Raw genomic sequence first — 26,487 nt, forward strand, 5'->3', positions numbered from 1 at the left:
CATACCCTGTTTCTTCTTCTTCTTCTTCTTATTCTTTGTTCATGTTGTGTGTGTGGTTTTTGGTGTGTTTGGGTCTGGATAGGCTTGGGTTGTCTTGGCTACGATAGACTTGCGTGTACTTTTAGTCTTTGATTTGCATACTTGCATCGTTCGGTTGTATAAACGTCGGCATAGAATAGGGTGTGAAAGAATGGGGTGAGGGCTGATGAGGAAGAAGAGGGCGTTTTCTTGTACAGATACACAAAGTAAACATAATTAGGTAAAGACATACGAATAATATCTGTTACATATTCAAAGTTCTTTCGTTTCTCAAAGAAGTCCGTACGAGCAACCCACAATACCGATCAGCAATGTTCACACTGCGAGGTAAAAAGAGAAGAATGACTGGCCATCCTCCCAGTTTAAAACGAATCTTATCCTTTACCTACCCTACCTTACAACTCCAACATTGCAGCCATCCACTCAAGCACGAAATGTACAAACACGGCATCTTCAAAACTTCAATACGAGTTCATAGATAACAGCAAACAAAGCGAGGTCCAAGCCCAAGAAGAAAGAACAGGACAAGACAGGACAGAAATGAATGGCCGACACACACACACAGCAGGGCCAGGCACGGAGATATAAACGTTCATCCAAAAAGCAGTAAATAAACTTGAATGTACCCAGTTGATTATAACAAGACTAGAAAACAAAACATACAAGGCCCAGACAACTCCTCTTTTTTTTCTTTCCCAATGCTCTTCTTGCGGATACATCTTTCTTTGATGATTCCAAAGGAAAAAAAAAACCAACTGTCTACTTTGTCACCTTCCTCTCCTTTCTTTCCGCTTCATTGCCATCGTCTTCTTTTTTCCTGACGAAAAAGGAAAACAAAAACATTTGCAAAGCACCGAGCAAGCAATGATATGTATATATGCATCTCATTTTTTACCGCGGACCGGTGAGATTCATGTGCATCATGGCATCGGCCGTCCAGTCCGTCTCGTCATTGGCTCCCCAGAAGTCGAGCCCTTCCCGTCCGTCAACGCCCGGCAGCCTGATCTGGGGCGGCCCTTGACTCAACCTGTTTCTGGGCGGCGGCGTGTCGGGCACGGGGGATGATGAGGTCCCTGGCTCGACGATGGACGGCGCGTCCTGCCCTCGAGATTCCACTGGCCTTGAGTCCTGCTCGTACTGCTGCTCTGGCTGGTACTGCTGTGCCGGCTCAAAGTGCTGGGCTGGTTCAAAGTGCTGCTGTTGCTGTGGCTGATAATGCTGCTGCTGCTGTTGTTGTTGTTGTTGTTGTTGAGCCGGCTCGTATTGCTCGTATTGGTATCCTCCGTGGCTGCTTGATGGTGGCGGCTGCTGATTGTTGTAGCCGTGCATGGAAGCCGTCTCTTGGCCACGGTCCATGCCCGAATAATACGTCGCTGGCGCCTGCTGCTCCTCTGGAATGCCCATGGCTTGCCCGACCGGCTCCGAATGGGCCATGTGGTCCATCTGCTGCGTAAACTCCTCCTGTTCCAGAATCTGCGGTGCCTGGCCGACATTTCTCAGGTTGGGGGGGACGGCAGCGCCCAGGCTACGGAGGCTACCCGTGGAAGTCCTGTTGACGTCTGGGCCCTCGCCCGGCTCGAGCATGCTGGCGTCGAGATCTCGAATGGCAAACTGAGCCACGGTGCGCATCTTGCGCGTGACCCAGCCGGCCAGGATCTTGCCTCGCTGCTTCTCTCCCAGGCGAGATCGTGGGAAGTCGCCCTTGTTGACAAAGGCCACAATATCGGCAACGATCTGATGCTCGCTCAAGATGGCGTTGACAATGACGGGCACCATGGAGGCGAGATAGGACTTACGGCTCACCTCTACCAGGACCACGACCAGACCACCAGCCTGGAACACAGCACTACACATGAGATGGTTAGTCATAGTTGCTTCACAAAGAGTGGGTGCCTGTACTTACCAGCCGTTTGGCACAATGTTGCGATGGCAGCGTTCCACCGAGAGCTCGATATCCATGGGGAAGTGACTCAAACCATTGATCTCAAAGGTCTCGCCAATGCTACCGAGCACAAACAAGACTTGCATCTCCACCAGGGCGCCGTTGGGCCCAATAGGCCGATTGACGTTGTACAAGAAGCCCAGGTCGCCAGTTCGCACATATCGCACGTTGGGGTCGCCGTCAACTGTCCGGCCGTCAAAGCGCTCCACGTCAAATGCGTCCTTGGAGCCGTAGAAGGCCTTGACGCATGCCTCGGAGTCAACCCAAATCTCACCGTATTCTCCATCGTAGCAATGCGCGCGGCTCTCGGGATTGACAATGGCAATCTGGGTGGACACGGGCACCATGCCGGAGTCTTGCAAGAGAAGAGCTGTTGGGTTTGAGTCATGGTCGACAGGAACGACGAGGCCGCGTCGAAGAGCCTTGGTGTCGAGCCAGAGCTCAATAGGCTCGATGCACATGTAAGACCTCGAGGCAATCATCGGGTTGAGCACATGCGAGTAGACTGTGTTGATGGCCGTCCTATCCAGCCCAGCGCCCGCAAAATGCATCCGTACCTTCTGGAAGACATCGACTCGCGGCCGGCCTTCTGCGGAAATCATCATATTCTTCAGCTCGTGCATTGTAAAGCCCTTGGCCTGCATGGACGACATGGCATGGTCAAGCATCTGCGGCGTTGCATAGGTGTCTTTGATCTTGTACCTCGATAGTGTAACAAAGAGAGAGATGGGGTTCTGAGCGAACTCGACAGGAGACAGCAGGTAGGTGGCGGTGCCAACGTAGATGCCCATCAAGCACGTGTGCACGAACCCAAGCCCTGTGGTGCTTCGTACGCATCCGAGAACGGGCTGGAAGCTCGTCATCTGACAAGTCTCCTTCTGCACTTTGCACATGCCCAAGATGGTATCGTGCCCAAGCTGAACGGCGATTCTCCGCTGGTCCGGCGTCCAGTAGGTCCAGATGAGGACGGGGTAGCCGGGCCGGATCCAAGCGGGATCTATGGTCAGACCAAGCTCGCGAAGGCCATTGTTCTGCTTAGGAGGCTTTGAGGTGTTGTAGGTGTTCGGCATGGAGATTTTTAGGATCTGTGCCGACTGCTTGATGTGGCTCGACACGATCTTGAGCTTCAGCAGATGGTCCACATCCTGGTTGACCAAGACTGCCTTGACTTTGTAGTCGGCAATCAGGTGCAGGAAAGCAGGGACGTCTTCGTTGAGCCGGTTCTGGTCGAGCGGCGCCATTGGGATGATGACCGCGCCAAGGTTGATGCCCGCGTGGACCGCAAAGACAAATTCCTCGGAGTGCGTGTACATGAGGACCAAGTGGTCGCCCGGCCGCACCTTGACCTTGTTCTTCAGATACATGGCCACAGCAGCCACCTTGGAGTCAAACTTCTTCCACGGAATTCCCTTGCCCTCTCTGCCCCTGCCATCAATGGTACAGTAAGCGAGCTCTTCTGGCTGGCGAGCAACACGCCACTGGATGAGATCGGTGATGGTCTTGAAATTGTTGAGCGGTGTAGACGTCCGGTCGTCCATAACAACCTCTCTGCGGTCGATTCCAGAATACTGCTTATCGGCGGGAGCCAGGATATTGATCCTCGAGTCCGACGCGATTGGTGACCAGATGCCACCTATGGGATCGACGCCAATCGGGAGGTTGAGAACCGCATGTTCAACGCCAAACTTGACGTGTACGCATGGAAGGTTGCCAAGGTCAAACTCGCGCCTACACAGCATGTTTCCGATCTCTCGCCTTCCATTCTTGATCACCCGCGGCAGCGCGTTCGGGGCTGTGATCATAACGCAGTAAACCCGGAGGTGGTGCTCCTGCATGAGCACCTCCATACATTTCTCCGCCAGCGAGTCCAACAACACCGTATCAGGCTGGACAGGCGGGCCGCCCGAAGTGAGAGGCGCTGTTGATGCTGCGGCGGACTCGAGGACCACCACAGGCAAGTGCTCGTCATTGACAAAGACGTCAAAGGCGGAGCAGTCGTGGATCTTTGGGACATTCTTGACGATGCTCACCACAATGTGCTGAACAAAGAAATAGCGATACTCGGCGATACCCGCGTGGCCGTGCTCAACCCATTCAACCTTTTGCCGAATCCGATCCTCGTACAAGCCAAGCACATAGATCTTGCCCTCAATAACCGTGCCAAGCAGACCAGTTCGCAGGAATTCCGGCTCCACGGCAGTCGGCGTCGGCTCGCCTGGCTCGAACTTGTACGGACGCGCATGGAAGATGAGCTCGGTGTTCTTTGGCTGTGCCCAGAAGCCTCCAGAGAGAGACGGAGAGTCCACCCAGATCTCACCAATCGAGTGCGGAGCTGCCAAAAGGCCAGTCTCAGGGTCTACAACAGCAAGAGTGGCATCTGGGATAGGGTATCCGAAGGCGCCGACCCGGACCATGGTAGGTTCCAGCGACGTCTTCTTCCTAGCTTCGTTGCCGTGAGCCAAGACGACGACCTCGTTTGTCTTGAGAGCCTCTCGATCAAGGATCACCTCGCCCAACTCAATCTTCTCATCCTGCTCCTTGGTTGTTGTTGCTCCACCGCCGAGCAAGCTACCAAATCCGTTTGACGGGGCCGGCTTCTCTTCCTCTTCCTTTTCATCGTCGGATTCCTTGTCAGATTCGTCCAGCTTCAACGGAACCCCCAACCGCTCTTCGCCGCCGAGCCAGTCTCGAACGCTGATGATCATGCCGCCATGCTCCGGAAGGCAAAGCATGGGCGCTACGACTTCGCGCGCTCGCGGGTTTCTCAGGGGCCGCAGCCATCTATCGGCCAAAACTTCGTGGAACTCGCTGTCAATGGTAAGGGTATCAATCAAACACAGCTTCACCGCTTGGAAATTGGGCTCCATCCCCTTTTTGAAGTTTCGTGTCGTCATGGGGTCTTGCTGGTAGTTGTAGGCAGCTCGCTTCAACCCGGGGTAATCCGCAATCATGATGGTCGCTCTGTACTTGGTAATCAGATGCGCGTATAAGCCAGGCGACTCAACGGCTTTGTGGTCGAACCAGACCGTTGTGTGGCCGCCGTAAACGGTCAGTAAAACGCCGAGGATCATGCCCACTCCCTGTCGAGGATCCAAATAGGAGAGCAATATCTCGCTACTGGCTCCGCCGCCGATGAGCTTTCCGTTCTTGTCCCGTAACGTCGAGTTGAAAGTATCGCCGGGGCCGTTGGTGGGAACGGTAGAGATAATGGCGCTGAGACAGGCCATCTGATGCATGATGGTCCTGTGGCTGAGAACGACGCCTCTCAAGTCGCCGGTCGGTGCTCGCGAAAACTCAATGTAGGCCAGGTCGGGAACAGTCAACGGAGGTGCGTCTTCCTTCTTCTTCGGATGGTAACCCCCAAACTCGTTCGTCTTCCACCACTCAACTCCCTTGGGCCACGTGAGCTTCTGCGCGGTAATGTCTCTCTGGAAGGTCTTGAGGTTGTTTTCCGTAGTAAGAGCCAGATGCGCCTGGGTCGAGGTGAGGATATAGTTGAGGCGCTGGTAGTCTTGCAAGTCATTAATCGGCACAGCCACGACTCCAGCAATGAAGCAGCCCAGCAAGGCAATGGCGAAGTCGATGATTTCACTGTCGCGGTAGATCAGGGCTACTCGGTCGCCACGATATAGAGGACTCTTGTCTCGGATGACTTGTGCCACCTTTTCGGCTCTTGACGCCAGCTTGTCCCATGTGATGGACGCCACCTCCTTGCCCTTACTGTCCAGAACCCAATATGCCGGTCTTTTAGCAGTGGTGCGGGCACGGTGACGCAGTACCGCAGCCATGTTGTCGAACGAAGACATGGCCGTGTTGTTATCGTGGGGATCCTGAATGGCAAACGGAACCTCTCTTGGCTCGAGCGGAGCCTGGTACTCGAGTATCTCGGGTGGAGGCATGTCGTTGGCAGTGAGCATCGGAGGAGCCATGGCTGCTGTCGGAGAAAAGGCATCGCTAGAGTATCTCGGACCGCCGTAGTCGCCCATCTGATTCTGCTCGTAGTGCTGCTGGCCCGCGAAATCAGAAAAGAAGGCCTGGTTGTCGAGCAGCGTTCTGGTCCTGCCGTCGTCCGGCTGCTGATAGGGTTCGGCATATGCGCCGTGTTGGTCGGGGTTGAAGGCGTAATCGCCAGAGACCATCGTTCCGGTTCGCGTGTGAGGTTCATTGCCGGCACCACCTGGTAAGAAGAGAGAATCCCGCTGCGGTACCGCGGCATTGTCGATGATCGGCCGTCCGGGGCGCAAGAGCTCCGCCGGCGAGGCAGCCGAGGCGCCATATGAGGACCCTGGCGGCCCAGCGGTGTAGCTCGAGTCGGGGCGCTGCGAGTAATCGCCGTAGTTGCTGTTCTGGTCGTGATAGCCGCCTCCGGCGCCGTACCCGCCTGCGTAGCCACTGCTCGCGGACGTGGGCGTCATCATAATGGAGGCCCGGCGGCCATCGCTCGAAGGATGCGTCGACGTCTCGGGGGAGTGTATGGTCAGGCCGGAGCGAGACGGCGGAGGAGCCGGGGCGGGTGTGGTTGGATGGTGAGCATACTGCGACAACAGCAAGGCCCGCTTCTTCTGATATCTGCCATGGTGTCTCTGTCAGTTCACTTCACGATCCGCGTCCTCCCAAGAGGCGCATGCTTCCGCCGCCGCTGCTGTTTCTGATTGCGAGCCCTTGCGGCGCTTGCTGTTGGCCAGCAAGTCGAGTAGACGCTGCTTACCCCTTCTCGGTAATGTCGCCCTCCTGCATGCCAAGTTGTCAGCCAAGGTTGGGGGTTCTGATGGCGGCGTCGCAGAAGCAAGGAGAGGCTCCTGGCAGATGGGCAATGGCCTACCTCCAGCTCGCGGTCCAGGTCGGCGAGCCTCGCCCGGAGCTCAGCATTGTATTCCGCCATGATGGCCAACAGCGCGCTGCTGTCTATGTACGTTGCGCTGTGCTTGGTTCGTGAGACTGGCGCTTCGCCATGCCCAGACTCTCCGGTATCGCGAGTCTCGTGATGTTGAAGTTTCTTGGAGGTCTGCCACTCGCAATATCGCTGCTATCGGGCCCAGAAGAGCGCAACGAGGGGCTGCCCCCGAGGTCTTTTTAGCGGTTACCCGCTGTGGAGTAGCGCTCTCCAGCAGCTGCTAGCGGCCAGGGCAGAGGCTTTCAAGGTTCGCTAGGCAAATGTTGAACCTGGATGCGAACACGAGGTCTTATGTAATGTCGTCGAGTTGATCGAGAAAGACTGGTTTCTGCACGGTTTCTGGGGGTTGCGAGATGTAATACTTCGTGCTGTCCGCGGAGAATTACCATTTTCCGATACCCCGGATATTTTCCCTACATGTAAGTACGAGTACCTAATAGAGCCTATGGCCGGGTATCCTCCGTACTATAGGTAGAGACCCTGGGCATGGTTACCTTCCACAACAGCTCAGTTGTTGAAGCATGAAAAGCAGATCAACAACACATAATACGAGAAACCCCTGCGAGGTCGACATATTCCCTCTCGTATTCATGGACTCCCTTGTCTTCCATGGATATTGGATCCTGTCGAGGATTGCTGCGCGAATTCCGCATATGTAACGGGGATGCGGCGGATTTGCAGGACAGTCCAAGTCGCCGCTTTCATCATGGCCATGCCATCACATGTGCGCGAAACACCACAATTGATGCATCCTTGAGAAATCAAGAGGTCATGTAGTAAAACCTTTCCTTGTCGACTTCCTGTATCTTTGAGCTTAGCTGAAGCGCAAAGCACAGAACTCCATGTATCGTGATAGTACCATAGGGTAGCCCAACCACCACTGCACCTGACGTCGACGACGTACCAGACATCTCTACAAACTGGAGCAAGGATTGAACAAGGAAAGGAATCAATATAAAGAATACTTTCGCTCCTTTTGAAATTGAAACACTACCGGCCATCAATATGACCATTTCAGCCTCGTGCCTTACCCCGTATCCATTCTCACAAGCGTTCACTAAGTATATATCTCCACGATATCCGACCTCAAACAAAAACTCCCATACTACGACAGCATCTCCATTCAGACATCTCCCTGTAAAACTTTCTTTCATCCCAAGTTGAACTCTTCAACAAAATCCATAAATAATACAACCTCAAACTTCTTCATCAGGGGCAGGCCTTGTCCCCACGTTCAACCCCATATTTTTCTCTTTCGCAGCACCCCCTTGCTCCTTTGTTCGACATCTTCAGCTACACACTTAGTCTGCTTCATCTTTTGTTTTGTTCTGTTTCTAGAACAAGATATATGCTATAGCGGAACAATGAATTCGTTCGTTTTCTTTGCTTGGACTCTATGTTCAAGATGGGATTTTCTGGAGAGGCTATGCATCATCAAGTTAAATATGAAGCTGCGTCGCTGCATCTCGTGGATTCGGGTTTCGAAGCATATCGACATTGCATCACACATTCAGAAACGATCCTTGACGAAGATTCACATATTGCTGCTTTTGACTACAAGCCATTCGTCTTCACCAAGTCGCCGCTTTTTTTTTTACGATCTTGACAGAAGGAAAAACGAAGAAAAATGTCGAATCCGTTCAACTTCCAGTTCACCGATGGTGGTGACTTCACAGACCCATGGCAAGACGACAACGCAGACACAGGATACTTTGGCAACAACGGCTTTGCAGGTACGGCATCCCCAGAGCACACGTTCGCCGAGGAACAGTCAGAAATGAATCTGGGAACGCTGGAGTTTCTGACTGCTGCAGATCCCTTCAAGCCGGACATGGCAATGACTCAGGACAACGGAATGGGCATTGATCTTGCGCTTGACTGGTTGGTGTCGTAAGTCCTGATACAGCTATCTGCATCGCTCTTATGTTTGTTTGCTAACAAGGTGTTACAGAGATACATCGAACAATCAACTTTCAAGTACCAGTCTTCAGAGCAATGCAATCTTCCCCTCGAACAACGACCTGCCGCTTCTCCCATTCGGCCAACAAATCCCAGCTTACAGTCTCCAGCAGCATGTAGACCAGAACAACGACCAGGATGATCCCTTTTCTGCCTATCCTCCTCTTGGCTTTGACGATGGCACCAACTCTCTTCCTTACGGCCAGCAGTTCCTCCAGCAGTCCAGCCGGGCTCTTCCTCTGACGACAGGTAACCAGATCTTCAGCACCAGTTTCTTTGAACCTGCTTCAGAAAAACATCTCCAGTCTGACAACTATCAACGCCAAAGCACCGCCGACTCCGAGACCGCACCCGAGGCCCCGAAAGTCAGCCTCAACAGAGCGGCCAAACGAAGAGGAGACCCCAGCTGTGACCCATCTCGTCACTACACCGCGAATCTCGTCAACGTTTCTCCCTGGGGCAGCCGAAACTGGAACGGAAACCACTTGTTCAGCTACACTCCAAAGGGACAGTGGCTGCGAGACCGGTGCTTCAACAAGAAGCAGCTCCAAGAGTACGTCGACAACTGCTCAAAGGAGACCGTCTTCTGGGTCCAGCAGGCGCCCACGCAGTGCAACCACAGACTAGATCCAGAAGACAGGGTCTGCCGCTGGGCGAACTGCCCCGTCGCCAACAGGACCATTGCCGCGGGATGGCTTCGTGTCGCCTTCGACGAGTTCCCTCATCTTACGTCCAACGGGCTCCGCGATCCGCTCAAGTGCGCCGGCTCAATGCATCTCTGGTGTTTCGAGCAGGCCTTTGACCCTTTGAAGTTCCATCTGGCAGGCCGCCTGCGTGCCGAAGACAGAGAGTTCCCTTTGGAGGACAAGAGCGTGGTGACACTGGAGAAGTTGACCGATGCCGGCATCATACGGGAGGCTTATCAACCATGGTTCATGCAGAGAATGCGCCACCCCAACCAGCCGCCCCGAGAATATCGAGACACGCTGTCCTATCAACTAACCAGATACCACGTAGACAACCAAACGGCGGCTCGGCAAAAGGCGCGATCGAAGCGGAACACTGCCAAGTCTGCAGATGAGCGGAGGACCATCGATGTGCACCTGGGGAATTTGCAGCTGTTTGTCGAGATCACGAACAAGGTCAAGAAGTCGAAGAAGGCCAGAAAGCTTCAAAGAGCCAGGGTCGAGGATGATGAAGACTCGAATCCTGCTTCGCAGGCATGGAGGAACGGGGACCCAATGGCCGCGACAAACTGGTATCCGGAGCAGAGTCAAGGGGAATTTCTCTCTCTATTGGGGCTCTCTTCCGGTAGCATCCAGAGGAGGGAAGTGAACACGCCTCACTCGAATGCTATGCTCAAGCCCAACATGAGTAGCAGGCCTCCGAGCTTTTTCGACCCCTTGAACCCAGGTCGCAATGCAATGCAGTCGTCCTTTCAGAGACCAGTCGCCACCAGCCTCCTTCAGAACAGCCTCACCGGGATCCCCAATCATACCTACTCTCAGACGGTCACAGGAGCAAGGTTCAACAAGGCAATCCGAGGCCAACCTCGCCAACTTCTCAGACCCGTCACCACACAAAACTTACAACATAGTATCCCTTCTGGGACGACGGTGCCTTGTCAGGTACAAACACCACAACCGACGAGACGCCTGAACAATCAGCCAAACTCCAGTCTCGCGACTCAGCCGAACGTCTTCCTCAAGCACGAACCATCTTGGACTCCCTTCGAGTCGTCGCAGTCGGTTGGAGGCAGCAGTGGTACGGGCTTCTTTGACTCACAACAAGGGAGCAGCCCGCGCCAAGAGGAACTGAATCTTGCAGACTTCATTGACCCTAGTTTGTTTGGGGATGAGCCGGTGGTTGGCCAGCATCACGAAGAAGCCGTCGTTGAAGCAAGTGATGAGTCTGCGGCCCAACCAATGCTGGAATCCATTGAACTTCAGCCTCAAGGAAGCGTGGACGGCGTTGTGAGCCCGCAGACTGCAGCCTCATCACAATATTGGGATGGCCTCGACAGTCTCGTGGATACAGCCGGGTTTGGTGGCTTTGACGACTCTTCTTTCCCCTCTCTGTTCGACGGGGTTGACGAGAGAGCCACAACTCTCACTGGCGTCGTCAGCATAAGCAGTTCCGAGGCGAGCGGCTCACAAGGTAAGAATCTCGGCCACAAGTACGACACACGAAGCCGGCAAAACAGCAAAAGGCGACGCACAGATACCTCTTGATGGTATTTGCTGGAGGCCCGCGCTCTTTAGATCAGGACATGCGGTTCCCCGGGCGGCGTCGACAGGGAGGGCCCTTGCAGCGCCGATAAGGCCCATGATAGCTGCATCGGCACTCCCGAGGTGGAGAGCTGTTTGGTCTGGCGTTGACTTGCAGGCAGGCGGGCTTAGCCTGTCACCAGCTGGCAGACTAACGAAATCCCCTCTCGCTAAATCGAGGGTGTTCAACGACTTCTCCGGCAAGAAGCCGGTGGGCGATTAGCGGTTCTGGTCCTTGGGCACGATGCGATGAATCTCGATTTCGGCTTGCAAGGGGATCGCAAGTGTAACCGGCACAGTCTGGGCTGACAACAGAGTCTGCGGAACGACCTGTCACACACAACCACCTGGCAGACGAAACCTCGCCATCTCTGCTGCTGTTTGCTCGTCTGATGTCGGATGCTGGGGGAGGGTGGGAACGAAAGGCATTTCCGATTCGCTCGTCCATCCACACGTCTGCAGGTGGACAGCATGGTTAGCAGAGTTGGTCCTCGTCACAGCCCGTTAGCCGCCTGCCTGGATGATATACGAAGTACGAGTACGTGAAGCGTCCTCCGCCTTGCGTGTGCTTCCTAGCCAATGTACGGGACGATTCAGAGCATCACGGCCCGATTGGCTTGCATTCCTCGGTGTTGATGCTGCCCGCAATCCGCGGGCTGAGGGGCCTGGTGCTGGCCACGGGGGAGCGAGAGGCGGCTTCGACAAGGGCCCTTGCCGTCTTATTGCATTTCTTTCTGCCTGCTGCTTATATCTGCCAGGAGCAGTAGAAGCAGCAACTGCTATCATCTTGCCAATGTTTGGGAGTATCGTGGGGTTGATGATTTTGGTTTGTGTGGAGTTGTCGGTGATGGGAGTTCAGGTTCGGGTCGGTCATGGTCTGTTTTAGGAGTTGGTAGCACGTGGGATTAGCACGTGCAGCTTGGGATGAATGAGGCGAGCAAATGGCAGCGCCTGTGTTTGTAGCATACATATTGTAACTTCAGCTCTTATGGCAGCTCTTTTGGAATAGAGACTGATAGACAGACGGCAATCAACCTTCTTTTGTCCGCTATTACTGAAATGAGGAGAGACTTGCCAGACCCATGAAGCTCGATGCAATCCTCGGGCTCGGATCTATTGCGTGCCGTCAGTGCATGTAGTACTACATCGATCTTCGTACTTGTGCTGGGAGAAATGTACTGTAAGTCTGGCCAGGCTGAAGCCAAGAGGCAAGGGGGCCTGTCAAGAGACAATACTAATACTTGTTATCACACATATACCTGCTTGCAATGGAACCCCATCAGACTGCTCGGTGTTCCGTGCTGTACAACGATGGAGAATGATGCTTGGTTGCAGTCTCTGGATCCCAACAAAGCCCCCCCTCTTAGGACTCGCCGGACGAATCGCGACATCCAGAAAGCTGCTTCTAGCAGTTCCCAAGAAGACATGCGTCAAACGAAACATGGCAAGGTCTGGGAGTAAGACATGTTGCAGCTCAGCCTCCCCACACGAGCCGGGGTGCGGGTGGGTTAATGCACGTTGGGCGTAGCTTCAGCTATATTACTGGCCGGCGCGGCATGTTAGAGATCCAAAGGAGGAGGCCAGATCCATCCGTGCTGATCAAACAAGTGATCCCGCAAGACGTCAGTTCTCATGGATCTCACATTGGCGCTACTGCGGAAGCAACCTTGCTTGACAGCTTAGTCGATTGGTAGGGGAAGGTTCCTATCAATCATCCCGAATGACTTCCCAGAGAGTGGTTGACATGTCCGTCCAAGGCGCTTCTTTGCGGCCGACAGAGACAAGAGGCCGTTTGTTACAGCCCATCCATCTATGGCGAGGTACAGTAGATACTACTCACATTACTCTTAGGTACATGGATGTCAGACTCAGCGGCTGTTGGTGCCAGTTCGCCCTGGTCCGGATATCGCCATCATGCGCCGGTTTATAGAGTTCGTACAGTAGTCAGTTCTTGGCTGCTGAGGGGGGGCGCGTGCCGTGATGCAAGTGCTCGAGTCCCGGATTTGTCACCGGCTAACAGACGCCGCGCTGGAACTAGAGTGCTTGATCGATGAAGATCCCAGATGCTGGTTATGAGAGTGATTGGTTTGCTTACCTATCCTGATCAAGCCATCGGTGCCTCGGTGAGGCCTCTTGGTGCCAATCTGATAGGAGCGGCAACTTGGAAGGTGAATCTGATGTTACCCTCAGACAGGTTGGAGCCGTGGAGTGTCGGACGGCTGCGGTTGAAGAAGAATGAAGGAGAATAACAGCCGTCTGCCTGTAGCACTTGTGCAAGTGTTACTTGATGGGGCGTACTGGTAATTCGAGCGCTGCATCTAGCAGGCAGAGGCCGCAGTAGCGCACAACCCGATGGCCCCGAGGTTAGGATCCAGCTCACCGGGATGGTGTTGAGCCCAGTTTGTCTGCCGGGGATTCAGTCCAGTTGCTGCTATAACGGAATCCAGATGTTGACCATCGTTCAGCTGTCAAGGATACGGTTGAAGTGCGTGATTAATCAATAAGGTAGCAGTGCCTCGATTGCGTGTCCGGGTGATGAGAATGTCTGGCCATCTGTCTCTGGTATCACAAGCAGCGTCTGTTGGGATGTGATACTGTGCGCTGCAGTACTCGGTACATGCGGCGCGCATCACGTTGTCAGCGGTTCGCGCCCTCACTCTGGGTCAGCCGCAGGGTACTTGGTACAACCTGCCCGTGCGTGCCTCCATCTCTCCTCCAGCCAGCCCAGCCCAGCCCAGCCGTCACACTCACACACAGTTCGCTCGTCTCTGCACGCCCCCTCCCCCTCCAAGCCCAAGCCCCTTGCAACAAGCATCGCGGCGACGCCGAAACTAGACGCGCTACGAGGTGACAATGGCGACGCTAATCCAACGGCGGCCTGCGCGGACGGGCCTGTGCTGTGTTGCGCTGCGATGCCGCGAGCGAGCGCAGGCAAACCGGGGGCCCGGGGTGGGTTCAAAAGGCGAGTCGTGATCCTGCGTGTCGGCCGTCGACGGACGACTGAGCAAACAGTTCAGCGCCAGCAGCACCAGCAGCGGGCATCTCAGCGCCGACGCGCGACGACGACGACGGCGACGCTGTGCTCCTCCCACGATCCAGGCCACACGCCGGCGGGAGCACGATCCTGCAGCTCTGGGAGCTGCCCGGCGCCGTGCCGCGCAGAATCAGACGGAGCGAGCGACAGACTAGACGCCAAACCCCAGATACCACATCTCCGTCTGGCTGCTCGTCTGCCGTGCTGCTCCAGATCCGTGTCGTCTGGGCTCGGGAGGGGACGAGAAAGCAGGATTCCCGGCTGCCTTAGCCTGCCTGCCACACACGCACCTGCGTGCATATGCACATATCGCAAGCCACTACCTTGCCTGAGCTTGACCTGCTTGCTGTACGAAGCACCAACTGAAGGCGCTGCATGCACAGCGTCATCACAGCTGCCACTGCATTTCCCTCGGCGCTTTTACAGATCACCTACATACCTACCTTACCTTACCTTGCCTGCCTTACACATTGGGATCACGGCACGTACTTTGTACCCGCGAACCAAGCAACGCCATAGAAAAAGATCCTTGGCGCCGGGGAGCATCGACTATTTAGGAGCTTGAGATAATTTCCCATCGTTTCCCATAATATTTTAGACCCTTCCCTCCCCTCGGCCAGACAAAGAGACACAGCCGCGGTGCTTGTCCCCCACGCGCCGAGGGAAAAAAGTGTTGACCAACATCGACATCATCAACTCCATTCGCCTCCCTCCCTCCATTACAACCACTGACTTCACACGCCTCAACGCTCACCTTCGCCTCACCAGCATTTCAAATCCTCAGCGCGCCGGCTAGTCAGGGCCAGATCCAAAGCCAAGCAGCGCCTCGTGGGGGAACAAGACGGTCACGTGGGAGCCTTCACCCTCCGTCAGCGCCACTGGTCGACTTGGACGAGAAGCCGAGATCGAGACTCCCTTGGACTCTTTCTGTCCCTTTAAACACCAGCTCGCGACATTCTGCTTCTGCTTTTCTCTCGTGTTGGGAACATCCTTGGAGCACGGAATTGGAGATCTGCGTCTGCATTGAGCGTTGCGCGTAATCTGCGAACTGACTCGGCGGCTTCGTCACGGCATAATAAGTTGGTGGTTCGCGACTCGGCAATTGAGAGACAGAATCCAAACAGCAATCATCCAAGAACGATGACGGAGACGGTGTCGTCACCTGCGTTGCAGGTCATTATACTGGTATGTTCACTTCCGTCTTCTTTCTTTCCTTCTTCAAACCTTTCCATGTCTATTTGTGCTTCTTTTCTTTGTCTCGGCTCTCTGTCTGTGTGCCGAAACCCCCCATGGCTTCCCATGGTACTTCATTTCCCACCACCTCCTCAGAGAGGCGATGCTCCGTTGGACTCGAAATTGGGAGCGCTCAGATCGGGTAATTTGGCCGTGGCATTTCCGATCGGGATGCGTCTGCCGCCAGGGGGCCAATGACCCCAGGCCAAGGGACAAACACCCCCCAAACCCCCATCTCGGCCCTCCCCTCCTCGCTCTGCATGAAGCGTCTAGCCGGGTTGTGCCATCTGTTCCATTGGCACGGCTTATCGTGGGGCAGCCTCGCCCTTCTGACGGCTCAGCTTACATACTTGCACATGCCACGGCCTTGCGCCTTTGTTCCGCGCTCACTTACTGGGAGCCATCATGAATCTGGCCACGCAGATGCATCAAGCTTGACACAAGTATAAGTGCTGACCACGAGGACAGGGCTCGGGAGGTGGCCCCCAAGAGTCAAATACGACAGCGTTTCTCGTTCGTTCAGTGCCCCTGAACTGGCGCAAGGGCTCAATAGTGGCTGTCGATGGGGGCGTCCACCTGTCTGCCATCACTCGCCTCATTGAGGAGGCCTTGCCAGAGTCACCACCGCCGACGCCGACGCCATCGTCGGTTCCTGCTCGTCAGATCCTGACCAGCGGGCCCTTTGCTGGCCTCGAGCTGCCCTTCACCACGGCCTCGGCGAACGCTGCCTATGTCACGCGCACTCTCGTCGATACCTATCTCATCACCCATCCGCATCTGGACCACATCTCTGCCTTTGTCATCAACACAGCAGGCTTGCCCGGCACTCGTCCCAAGAAACTTGCCGGCCTTCCCGGTACCATCAAAGCCCTCAAGGACCACATCTTCAACAATGTCATATGGCCAAATCTCAGCGACGAAAACAATGGTGCCGGTCTCCTGACATATCTCAGACTGGTAGAAGGTGGAAGTCCTGCACTGGGCGAGGGGTATCTGGAAGTTTGTGACGGGCTACTGGTCAAGACGTGGAGCGTGAGCCACGGCCATTGCATGGAGAAGCACACACATCGTGGATCCTTCTGCAACCCGGCACCAACCCGTCACGGTAGTCAAGATGGATCAAGCATACCGCTGCGGCGCGATACCTACTATCCTCACGGTCATGACTTTGCAACCCAATTTGCCCGTCGTGAACCCTTCAGCCACCTCTACCCCACATCCTTCTCACGGCGGCAGAGCATGATGCCCCAGGCTGCGCTTGGCATGGCCTCGCCTGTTCTCGGACCCAGCGACTTTGAGCCACGGCCATGTGTCAACGACTCGAGCGCGTACTTTATTCGGGAGGAGACGTACGAGCGCGAGGTGCTCATTTTTGGAGACGTGGAGCCGGACAGTCTTTCTCTCAGCCCGCGGAACCTGATGATCTGGCAAGAGGCGGCGCCCAAGATCGCTTCTGGGAAGCTGGCGGCCATCTTTGTCGAATGCAGCTATACTGACGCACAGCCCGACGAGCGGCTGTTCGGCCACCTGAAGCCCGCCTATCTCATCGAGGAAATGCAGGTCCTGGCCAACGAAGTAGAGGTCGCACGAACGGCACGTTCGCTTGAGACTAAGAAGCGCAAGCGGGAGGCTGAGGAGGAGCAGGAGATGCAGCGGAAGAAGGTCCCGATTGTGACCATGCAGAGCCCGGGATCCGACGATCCGGTGTCGCCCAAATCGGCCAACCCGCTCAACACGGCCGGCGACTACTTCCTCTACGGCGCGCCCGATTCCGAGACGCCACACATTGCCACCCCTACCGGCGAGCTATCACTAGATGAGTTTGCGGCTCCTGGCCCGGGACTACCGCCGCCCACTCCGGCTGTCACTGCCGCCGCTGATGCTGGCGTCAAGAAGCCCCTCGAAGGCCTCAAGGTTGTCATCATCCACGTCAAGGAGACGCTCGCGGATGGCCCGCAGGCCGGCGACTCAATACTGCAGCAACTGTTGGACCATGAGCGGGAAGCGCAGCTGGGGTGTGAGTTTATCATATCCAAACCCGGGCAGAGCTTCTACTTTTGAACTTCTCGCACGTGCTTCTTTCTCTCTCTCTTTCTTCTTTTCGACCTTTTCTTTCTCGTTTGCATTACTAGCATCTTACGTTTTCTTCCATCTGGTTATGGATATAGGGAGTCCTTGGTCACGGGATGGCGGCGGCGGGGGAGTCTTTGCTTCAGGCCCTGGCAAAAGACATTTGGGCCAACAGTATGATTGATATGATGAACATGTTTTGTATACCACTGTGTTTGAATACCACGCTTTTTCTCTTTGAATTTCATCGCCTGCTGGCTTGCTGTTCGTGTATACCTGCCTCATGGATTTTGCGCAGTTGTCCTATTCTTTTCATTAAGGAGCTTCTCATAGCCCTCGATACCGCCAAGGTCAGTCTCAAACTGCGGCCTGGGCAGCTGCATGAGCTCCGTCGTCTTGGAGTAAATGGTACCTCCCATGCGGCCTATCGGTCTCAAAACCTACGTCACTGTCAGTTCCCCCCTCCGTTTCGTCTCTCTCAATGCTTTGATAAAACCTTACCTCAGGAGCCACATAATCCTGCTTCTCACTCAGCGCATCGTCCCTCACCCAAAACCTCGTCCCCTCAAGCACGACCAGCCACGTCGAGATCCTCCCCGGCTGGGCCCTGCTCTCAATCTCCTTGATGGACTCCAACTTGGCCTCGACGCTGAAAATCGCCTCCTTGACCCTCGGCGCCTTGACGGTCTCGCACGAATACTCGGCCGTCAAGCCGGAGACGCCCCACTCGGAGGTTCCGTAGGGGGCGTCTATGCTCGTCGAGTTCGCCGCCTCAATGTAGTGCTCCGAGATGATGTTGATGACGCACTCGCCCGAGTCGCGGACGTTGACAAAGGAGTCCCTGGGCCCGCTGGGCGGGTGGGCGAAGCCGACGACAAAGGTGGGCGGGTCGTGGTTGAAGACGTTGAAGTAGCTGAAGGGGGCGAGGTTGGCTTTCGTGCCGTCCGGGGAGAGGGTGCTGAGGAAGGCGATGGGGCGGGGGGTGACGGCGGAGATGAGGAGCTGGTAGTTGAGCCAGGAGGGGCGGGAGGGGGATTGCGGGTTGATGAGGGTGTGGTGCTGGGATTTGTCGTTGGGGTCGGGGGAGGAGGAGGAGGATGAGGATTTGTCGAGGTGGTTGCTGCCTTGGCCAAAGGTCCAGTCCGGGTTGGGAACGGGGACGATGCGGATTTGGCTGTCGGTGGAGGTTGCTGAGGGGGCCATTTTGTTGACGATGTCTTGGATGGAAGATATACGTGAGTAGCACCTACGATTTGGTGATTGCAACAGCAATGAGACCGGCACCACCCTTTTTATAGTCGACCTCATCACGAACGATGGACTTAGTAAATGATTTCGGCCAGATATATTAGTGGTTTGGTGGAGCCGTGGGGGTTTGGACGACCTTTTTAACTCCGTCTCGACCTATCATGCCGGAATGTCTCCATTTCTATATCCATGGGATATGGACTTTACGGCGATGCGACCCCATTGTTTGATTCCTAAGCAGGGGGGGAAACGATCGCGTACCACTTCAGGGATACGTATGCAGATAAGGTGTAGATGCCGATTGGACATGCATGATCTGGGGGCTGCATGAGTAATCTATGACTATGGGATTACAGAAGCGTCGATTGCGTGTCGTGCTGCTCTGACCAGGATTCGGGGTGTTTTTTGCTGATTCTTGTGTGAACATGAAGTTATACGACGGGGCTTCGGTTTCATGAGAATTCAACAATGTGCGATTCGCCTTGGCAAATCTGCCTATTGGGGAAGAGCGCTTTGGAAAGAATCCGGATATCATTTACATACGAGGTCTGCCTTGTATCGATGCCTTGAGGGGTTGGAACTGAAGTATTCCTTTGTTTAAGCTTGCACGACAGCTGGGCAACTCAAAGGTGGACAGGTATCTAGTGTAAGGTATCTACCTAAGTAATGCCTATAAGTGGGATACCGAGAGGAGCGGAATCTGTTCCGGCACTCCAAGCAGAAGTATCACATGACGACAACATGAATCCTCATGCTGGTTCCGTGAATTTATCCAAGGTACGGTACCTTACTTCAACATAGTACCAAGGTAGCAAGACATGAGAGTCTGGAATCCATCACACAATGATGGTTGAAGGCCCGAGATCAAGTTCGATTATGTAAGCGGCCGGCGTAGAGTCATTGCCCCACCATTTCCCCAAATCGCCATCCCAGCTTATCGATTTCGGCGCAAACAAAAAAGTTCATCGCGGGCTGTGCTTCACCTGGAGGAAGCGCCTGTCCTCTGCTCGTCCTCGTCTTTCCTCTCCCGCTGATGGAACAATGCGCATCCCGGCGCCTCGTCTGCTCTGTATCCTTTCCGCTCCGAACTCTCTCCTCTCAGGCCGGTACTAGACGACCACGGCCGCTGTCGAGCCTTGCCATCGCCAGACACTCTGCATCTCCACTCAGCCGTCCCCGTCTCGACAGCTCGCGATACACACCATCGCCAACATCTCATTGCTCCAGACGACTCTACGCCAAAATCTTCAAAAAGGGCCACGCCGACGCGACCATCATGACGACCACTGTCGAGCTGGCCTGCGTGCCCTCGGCCGACACACCTGGCACCTGCATCTACATGCACCACGACAAGCGCTCCTACGTCTTTGGCCGCGTCTCGGAGGGAACGCAGCGAGCGTTCGGCAGCCGAAAGGTACACCTGGGAGGCACCGAACACGTCTTCCTCAGCGGCAGCGTCCACTGGGAGCAGCTGGGCGGCCTGTGCGGCTACCTGCTGAGCGTCGGCGGCGCCGTCGAGTCAGCCAAGGAGTACAAGGCGCAGGAGAACACCAAGAGGGAGCAGAAAGGCCACAAGCTGCTGAACAACACTCGGCATGCCGGAATTGCCGTGCACGGGGCGGACAATCTGTGCCACACGCTGGCGGCGTTGCGGCCAGTCATCTTCCGACAGCCTATATGCGTCAAGACCTTTGAGCACAGGACAGACCCGCGGGCGACAGATGCGGCAAACCTCGAGCCAGACTGGTCCGACGATGCCATCAAGGTCTGGAAGATACCCGTACGACGAGCACGGTCCAGCAGTCCCCGGAAACGACGACACAGCGATCCGGCTCAGGACGGGGCCGACGCCATGTCCGAGGATGCGTCTTCAGAGGAAGCCAGCTTCCGGCCACGAGCGTCGCTGTCTGATCCCGGCGTTGCGAGCGCAATTGTCGAGCGCATCATGTTCAACGGCAGCCTTAAGAACAGATCCGTGCTGGTACCGAAGAAGATACGCGACCTGAAGCCCACGGACATTGCTGCCGTTGTCAAAGGCGGCACGATGAAGTTGTACAAGGGCCCGTACATGACGGATGGCGCCGAGGTTCCCAACCCAGATGACACGGTGTGGCATTTTCCAGAGGTTGGAGAGACTGGCAGCGTAGACGAAAGGGGAGACAACGTCCTGCAAATCAACCACTACCCCCTCCCCAGGACGACATACGGCGAGACGTCCATGAGCTACATCATCAAGTCTCACGGCCGCAGAGGAAAGTTCAACGCACCCATGGCCAAGTCGCTGGGAGTAGAGCCTCGAGATTTCAAACTGTTGACCGCAGGGCAGAGCGTTCAGGGGAAAGATGGCCTGGTGACGCCTGAAATGGTGCTCGGAGAGCCGCAGCCCGGCAGAGGGTTGATTGTAGCGGACATTGGCAGCCCGGATCTCGTCGAGCCCTTCATGGCGCGGCCCGAGTGGAAGAGCGCAGAGCTGCTGGACAATGTCGCCGTCATGTACTGGATCCTGGGGCCAAACCTGACGGGGGACGCGAAAATCCAGCAGTTTATCCAAGAGCATGCCAACATCAAGCACATTTTCTGCGCGGACGATGCATGCCCCAACATGATTACGCATCCCGGCGCCGCTGCTATCCAGACCAAGCTGCGTCGGATCGATCCCGAGCGATTCCCCCTCCTCAAGTTTGAGAACACGGTCCAGTACCCAGCCCCTCCAGAAGGCTCTCCGATCGAGCTGGGCCGAGCTGGACACAAGTTCCAGTTCATGCCTCGTCTCGTGTTTGACGACCAAGCCATTGCCCCGTTCCCTGATCTGGTCGAGGCGTACGAATCAGTAGATGACGAGGTCCTCAAGATGGCCGAACAAGCTCGCTCCGAAGCCACAGACCCCGAGTTTGTGGAGCGTGTTGAGAAGCAGGAGATCGACATTCCCAATCGTGACGCCGAGATCATCCCTCTGGGCACAGGATCGTCGGTCCCCAGCAAATACCGAAACGTCTCCGCCACCCTGATTCGAGTTCCGGGCATCGGAAACTATCTGCTCGACTGCGGCGAGGGTACGCTGGGCCAGATCCGGCGTCTCTTTGGTGCCGAGGAGGCCGCAGACGTCTTGCGCAACATGCGCTGCATCGTCATCAGCCACGTCCACGCCGACCATCACATGGGAACAGTCTCGCTGATCAAGGCCTGGTACGAGCAGACGCTCCAGGACAACAGCAACGCAACGCTTGCCATATCCTGCATCGGACGCTACCGGGTCATGCTGGAGGAGCTGTCCCAGATCGAGGACATTGGCTACCACAGGCTGCGCTTCCCCAGCTGCCCCTATCCTAAGGAGAAGGACCGCGACCTGACGACGCGCGAGGACCTGGGCGAGGACAACTTCGGCCTGGCCTCGATCAAGCGCGTGCCCGTCCCTCACTGCTGGCGCTCGTACGGAACGCAGCTGGAGCTGACGTCGGGCCTCAAGATTGCCTACTCGGGCGACTGCCGGCCGTCGAAGCAGTTCGCCCACGAGTGCCGCGGCGCGCACCTGCTGATCCACGAGTGCACCTTTGGCGACGACAAGCAGGACCACGCAAAGGCCAAGAAGCACAGCACCATGGGCGAGGCGCTCGGGGTGGCGCGCGAGATGCGGGCGAGGCGGACGCTGCTGACGCACTTCTCGCAGCGCTACTCCAAGTCGGACTCGCTGCGGCGGGAGCGCGTCGAGGGCGTCGAGCACGACGTGCTGCTTGCGTTTGACTTTATGGCGGTGCGGCTGGGGGATTTCCAGAAGGCGGCGTGTTATCTGCCGTCGGTGCAGCGGTTTATGGAGAAGTTGGCGGATTGAGATCCTTCCTTCATGTATCGCTGAGTTTTGGACAGATGGGGGCGAACTTCAAGGTTATGAGGGCGGTTGTTTGCCCGTTCTGTATTGTACTAGACATGTCACTTCCGGCTTGACGACATGAACTACTCTCTCTCTCTTCTTTACCGTCAACCCCCTTCCCCCTTTCTTCTTCCGTACAGGTATGGGATTATAGATAGAGGCATAGCATAGAGGTTATACTCAACAAGCGTGAAAGCAGAACTCATTATAGCGCAATCACGTTCATCCTCGAGATGGTCATCCTCATCATGGTGATCCTCGCTTCTACGGTGCACCCCCATTCCATCGTCTCATAACACGACGCCGCCTCCTCCACCATCTCTTCTCCCCTCCCCTCCTCTTTCAAAGCCAGCGCCATCCTACGATCCGCATCCTTTCCTTTCTCCACCCCCCTCATATTCATCATCTTCTTCTCGACAACAACAACAACACCCACCAAAGCCTCATCATCCCTCACAAGCCCAGACATCCCCGAAGCCGCCCTTTCAACATCACCACCTATTTCCGTCCCGCCCATCGCAAGAATACACAACTCAATAATGCTCCAACCATCCCCATGGTACATGAAAAGGGGGCACATCCGCTCAACACGTGGTGTCCCGGCGGGGGGGGAGCTGTTGTCATTGTCGATTTCTACTGCTCGAACCAGCTGGATCTCCTCCGTCTTTCTCTTGAGCAGTTCAGTACGTGCTTGGACAGAGCTGTTTTTTGCTGATTTCCGTGGCATCATTCTCGGCGTGGCTTTGGGGAGATGGAAGTGGGAATTGTCTAGTCATTCATATCTGTTTGTCTTGTTGTTTTGTGTGAAAGGATGTGTTTGGGCCTGCTCCCGGTAAGCTTTTCCGATGTTGGTCCCCTTTGAAAACGCAAATAGCAGTTTCCTACTCTCCATGTCGATGTAAGGAAGAATCCGATGCCTATAAACTTCAAGAGTGTCACAAACAAAACGAAAAGCAAGAATTTTAACAGGTCCCATCAAAGCTTCACCAGTCCTTCCACTCGTCAGCCAAAACGCAATTCCGTCCGCATATCGTCAAGGGTCTTCCGCACACCCGTTATAGATCTCAACCATTCTCGTCATCTTGAAGCAACTTCCACAATCCATGGGGACAAGCTTGATGACATTTGTAGAGGGTATATTAGACTCTGAGAGAGGGAAAAAAGAAAAGGAAGAAACTATCTTTTTAGCACAACTCTCATTCACCAAAAGCGAAACCCCCAAATCCCCCCCTATCGTTTGTTATAGTAGTCCACGCCCCCCTGTGTGCTTAATCACTCCTTGATCCGTAGACTTGTGTTTGACGCCGGCCCTCCCAGACGCGCTGAACCATTTGAGATCGATCCCTAGGTACGCTAAATAGGAAAATGAAGAAAAAGAAAACCACACAAAAGGAAAGAGAGAAAGGAGAAAAAAAATGAACGTTGGAACAGCAACAGTTCAAAGCGCTAGAGTACAATGACAATGCCACTGGTGGGGGAGAGGGGAGAGATCACGCAGCCATCTCCCTGTGGAGAAAGGTAGGCTTTCCACCACTACACACAGCCAGTGTGCGCGCGCTACCATGGATCCTCATCATGCTTATGTAGTCATTATAAAACGAAATGTGTCGAAACGTCTTCTCGGCGATGGGCTCACCCAACGTAGTGGGCGTGCTGTCTCGCCTTGTCGATCTCGAGTCGTCGCCGCTCGAAGCGAATCTTGGCGGCCTCGGTTCCGTCGTCGGGCTGGGCCATTTCCTTGAACCACGGGTGGTTCAGGGCCTGCTTGGCCGTGATGCGGTGGGCAGGGTCATAGACAAAGATCTTCCTCAGCAAATCGAGGAAATTCTTGAAAAATGTCGTGTTGGAAGGAATGATATCCTATTTCGTCCATGTCAGTTTGGTTGCCACGAGTTCCCAGGACGAGGATCCTCAAACATACGCTCAAGTGCTTCATGGCCTTGACAAATCGTCGTGAGCCCCTCGTCGTCTCGGGGGTCGGGTAATCAAGCTTGAGACGCTTGAAATATCTGCAGATACCTGGTCAGCAAAGCAGGCTCCTGGAAGCATCTCAAATGTTCGACAAAAGCGGTAGCGCTTACTTGGAAGCAGGGTTCCCTCCACTCCGGGTCGACATCTTGTTCACGGCTGAAACGAGATGGCTATCGATCCGAGAGCCAACAACAGCCTCCATCATGGCGAGGTGTTCCAGATTGTCATGGGTCTGGAACAAGGCATCGCCAGTGAAGAACTCAACCAAGATGCAGCCGATGCTCCATATATCGCAAGGAAATGACCAGCCTAGGCCGAGAATAATCTCCGGTGCTCGATAATGGCGAGTGCTGACAACAGAGGAATGATATTCATCTTGAAAGGTAGCCGAACCAAAGTCGATCAGCCGGATCTCGGTGTCGAGAAGCACCCGCCGCTGAGATGCCTGTCTGTTGATTGTGGTAGAGGACGAGGGAATTTTCCTGTTGTAGGTGAACGTTTGATACGAGTTGTCACACAACAGGATGTTTTCCGGCTTGAGATCGGTGTGGATCAGGTTGAGGTCGTGAAGGACTAGAAACAATCCAAAGTCAGTCTTGCCGCCGTTGCGTCCTGTGCTTTCTCGTGTACTCACATGCTACGCTGGTAAAGAGTTGTCTGGCAAAGTTCTGGATCTGGCTGTTGGGAAAGGGGACAAAGCCATTGCCCTTGAGGAAGTCGAAAACGCTCTGCCCCAAAAGGTCCATCACGATGCAGATGTGGCCACGGTAATCGAAGCAGTCCCGCAGATGGATGCATCGATTCCTGTTCTCCTCATCGTTGGCCTTGAGCGTGTTCAAGACGCGAAGCTCGATCCTCGAGGCGTCGCGATACTTTTGGACGGACCGAATGATCTTGACAGCCACCGGCTTGCCCCTCTTGACGTCGCGAGCCTCGACGACTTTGCCAAAGGTTCCCTGTCCGAGGAGACGAACAATCTGGTCTAGGAGACAACGCCGTCAGTCGCCAATGGCCCAGCAGAATCCACGGGGAGAACGGGTTTATACATACATTTATCAGTGAGCTCTGCGTCTGGGACGACGATATAATGGCCGTCGTCATCATCGACTTTGGTATTCTTGTTGTAGTGTCGCTATGACGAAGGATGAAGCAGTTAGCGTCAAGCCCTGTACACTTATCGTAGTGGGAAAGGGAGGGGAGGGAAAAACAATCCAAAGAACAAAAGATCAACAAAATATCGCTAGACTTACGTCATTAACAACTCTCACGGGAACCTCAGCAGACTTCTTGGGCGGAAAGGGAGGAGGCTTGTAGGCCATAAAGGCGCCTCCCAGGCCGTCGACGTCCCTCCGTTTGGCCTCGTTAGCGACCTGCTGGCGGGTGGTCCGCTTGCGCTTGAGAGGCGCGGCGAGCTCGTCATACTGGCTGTTGGAAGACAGAGACGTGGGCGCCGTGGTGTTGAGGGCCGAGTTTGTCCGGTCGCTGGAGAGCGTAGAGCCGCCCGGCGTGGTGTTGGGCCGGGGCGTGTTTGTGTGCGAAGCCGTGTGCGAGCCGTTCACGTACTGGACGTGGTAGCCCAGCGGCTGGTCGTCTCGTCTTCGCTTCTTGGCCGACGACTGAGCAGCAGCCGTGGCGGCCGAGTCGGGCACAACGGCATTTCCATTCGCGATCCTGCGGCTCGTGTTGGCCTCAGGCTCGGGCGTGTCGTCTATGACGATGATTTCCTTGGGGAGGCCGTTCCGATAGAAGGTATTCCAGTCGGGCTCCCGCGAGCGCCGACGCTTCCTAGAGGAGGAGGGCTGCTGCTGGTCCTCGGCGGCCGTCCGGGCAGGGGCGGGCACGACGCCAGAGGCGTTGTTGGTCGAAGCCGGCATGGCGGAGGTGTAGCTGTCGTCAAGGCGAGCCGTCGCGGACGAGTCGGCGTCGTGATGGCTGTAGTGGGCGTGGAGAGGGGGACGAGGC

The 26,487-nt window shown here is 55.3% G+C and overlaps 6 protein-coding genes across 6 annotated transcripts in view; 3 read left to right on the plus strand and 3 right to left on the minus strand.

Annotated features, from left to right (window-relative positions):
* Positions 1–930: 930 nt before the first annotated feature.
* BBK36DRAFT_1135365 (acetyl-CoA synthetase-like protein) lies at positions 931–7,125 on the minus strand (the record flags this gene model as incomplete). The annotated part of the gene is made up of 5 exons (XM_024892620.1): positions 7,049–7,125; positions 6,804–6,863; positions 6,690–6,712; positions 1,943–6,550; positions 931–1,885 (listed from the first exon to the last, which is right to left on the minus strand). The coding sequence occupies exons 2-5, from the start codon at positions 6,861–6,863 to the stop codon at positions 931–933; spliced, it is 5,646 nt and encodes a 1,881-aa protein (XP_024749610.1). The 5' UTR covers positions 7,049–7,125.
* A 1,377-nt stretch (positions 7,126–8,502) lies between these two features.
* Positions 8,503–11,065, plus strand: BBK36DRAFT_1119413 (hypothetical protein; the record flags this gene model as incomplete). Its single annotated transcript, XM_024890585.1, has 2 exons — positions 8,503–8,765; positions 8,827–11,065. The coding sequence occupies 2 exons, from the start codon at positions 8,503–8,505 to the stop codon at positions 11,063–11,065; spliced, it is 2,502 nt and encodes an 833-aa protein (XP_024749611.1).
* A 4,210-nt stretch (positions 11,066–15,275) lies between these two features.
* BBK36DRAFT_1141148 (hypothetical protein) lies at positions 15,276–17,429 on the plus strand (the record flags this gene model as incomplete). Its single annotated transcript, XM_024893430.1, has 2 exons — positions 15,276–15,320; positions 15,837–17,429. 2 exons carry the CDS (start codon positions 15,276–15,278, stop codon positions 17,427–17,429), a joined length of 1,638 nt encoding a protein of 545 aa, XP_024749612.1.
* Positions 17,430–17,719: 290 nt separating this feature from the next.
* BBK36DRAFT_4546 (hypothetical protein) lies at positions 17,720–18,641 on the minus strand (the record flags this gene model as incomplete). Its single annotated transcript, XM_024898092.1, has 2 exons — positions 17,720–17,878; positions 17,940–18,641. 2 exons carry the CDS (start codon positions 18,639–18,641, stop codon positions 17,720–17,722), a joined length of 861 nt encoding a protein of 286 aa, XP_024749613.1.
* A 1,321-nt stretch (positions 18,642–19,962) lies between these two features.
* BBK36DRAFT_1119158 (hypothetical protein) lies at positions 19,963–22,515 on the plus strand (the record flags this gene model as incomplete). The annotated part of the gene is made up of 1 exon (XM_024890557.1): positions 19,963–22,515. One exon carries the CDS (start codon positions 19,963–19,965, stop codon positions 22,513–22,515), a length of 2,553 nt encoding a protein of 850 aa, XP_024749614.1.
* A 1,438-nt stretch (positions 22,516–23,953) lies between these two features.
* BBK36DRAFT_1135366 (serine threonine protein kinase CMGC group) overlaps positions 23,954–26,487 on the minus strand; it is a 3,099-nt gene continuing 565 nt past the window's right edge. Inside the window, exons 3-8 of the mRNA XM_024892621.1 lie at positions 25,776–26,457; positions 25,576–25,657; positions 25,160–25,507; positions 24,636–25,098; positions 24,476–24,563; positions 23,954–24,414 (exon numbers count right to left, since the gene is read on the minus strand). Of these exons, the coding sequence (XP_024749615.1) occupies positions 24,187–24,414; positions 24,476–24,563; positions 24,636–25,098; positions 25,160–25,507; positions 25,576–25,657; positions 25,776–26,457 (1,891 nt within the window). The 3' untranslated portion in view covers positions 23,954–24,186. The remainder of the gene's footprint in view (positions 24,415–24,475; positions 24,564–24,635; positions 25,099–25,159; positions 25,508–25,575; positions 25,658–25,775; positions 26,458–26,487) is intronic.

The sequence above is a fragment of the Trichoderma citrinoviride genome (assembly GCF_003025115.1).
Source record: "Trichoderma citrinoviride strain TUCIM 6016 unplaced genomic scaffold BBK36scaffold_7, whole genome shotgun sequence".
NCBI lineage: Eukaryota > Fungi > Ascomycota > Sordariomycetes > Hypocreales > Hypocreaceae > Trichoderma > Trichoderma citrinoviride.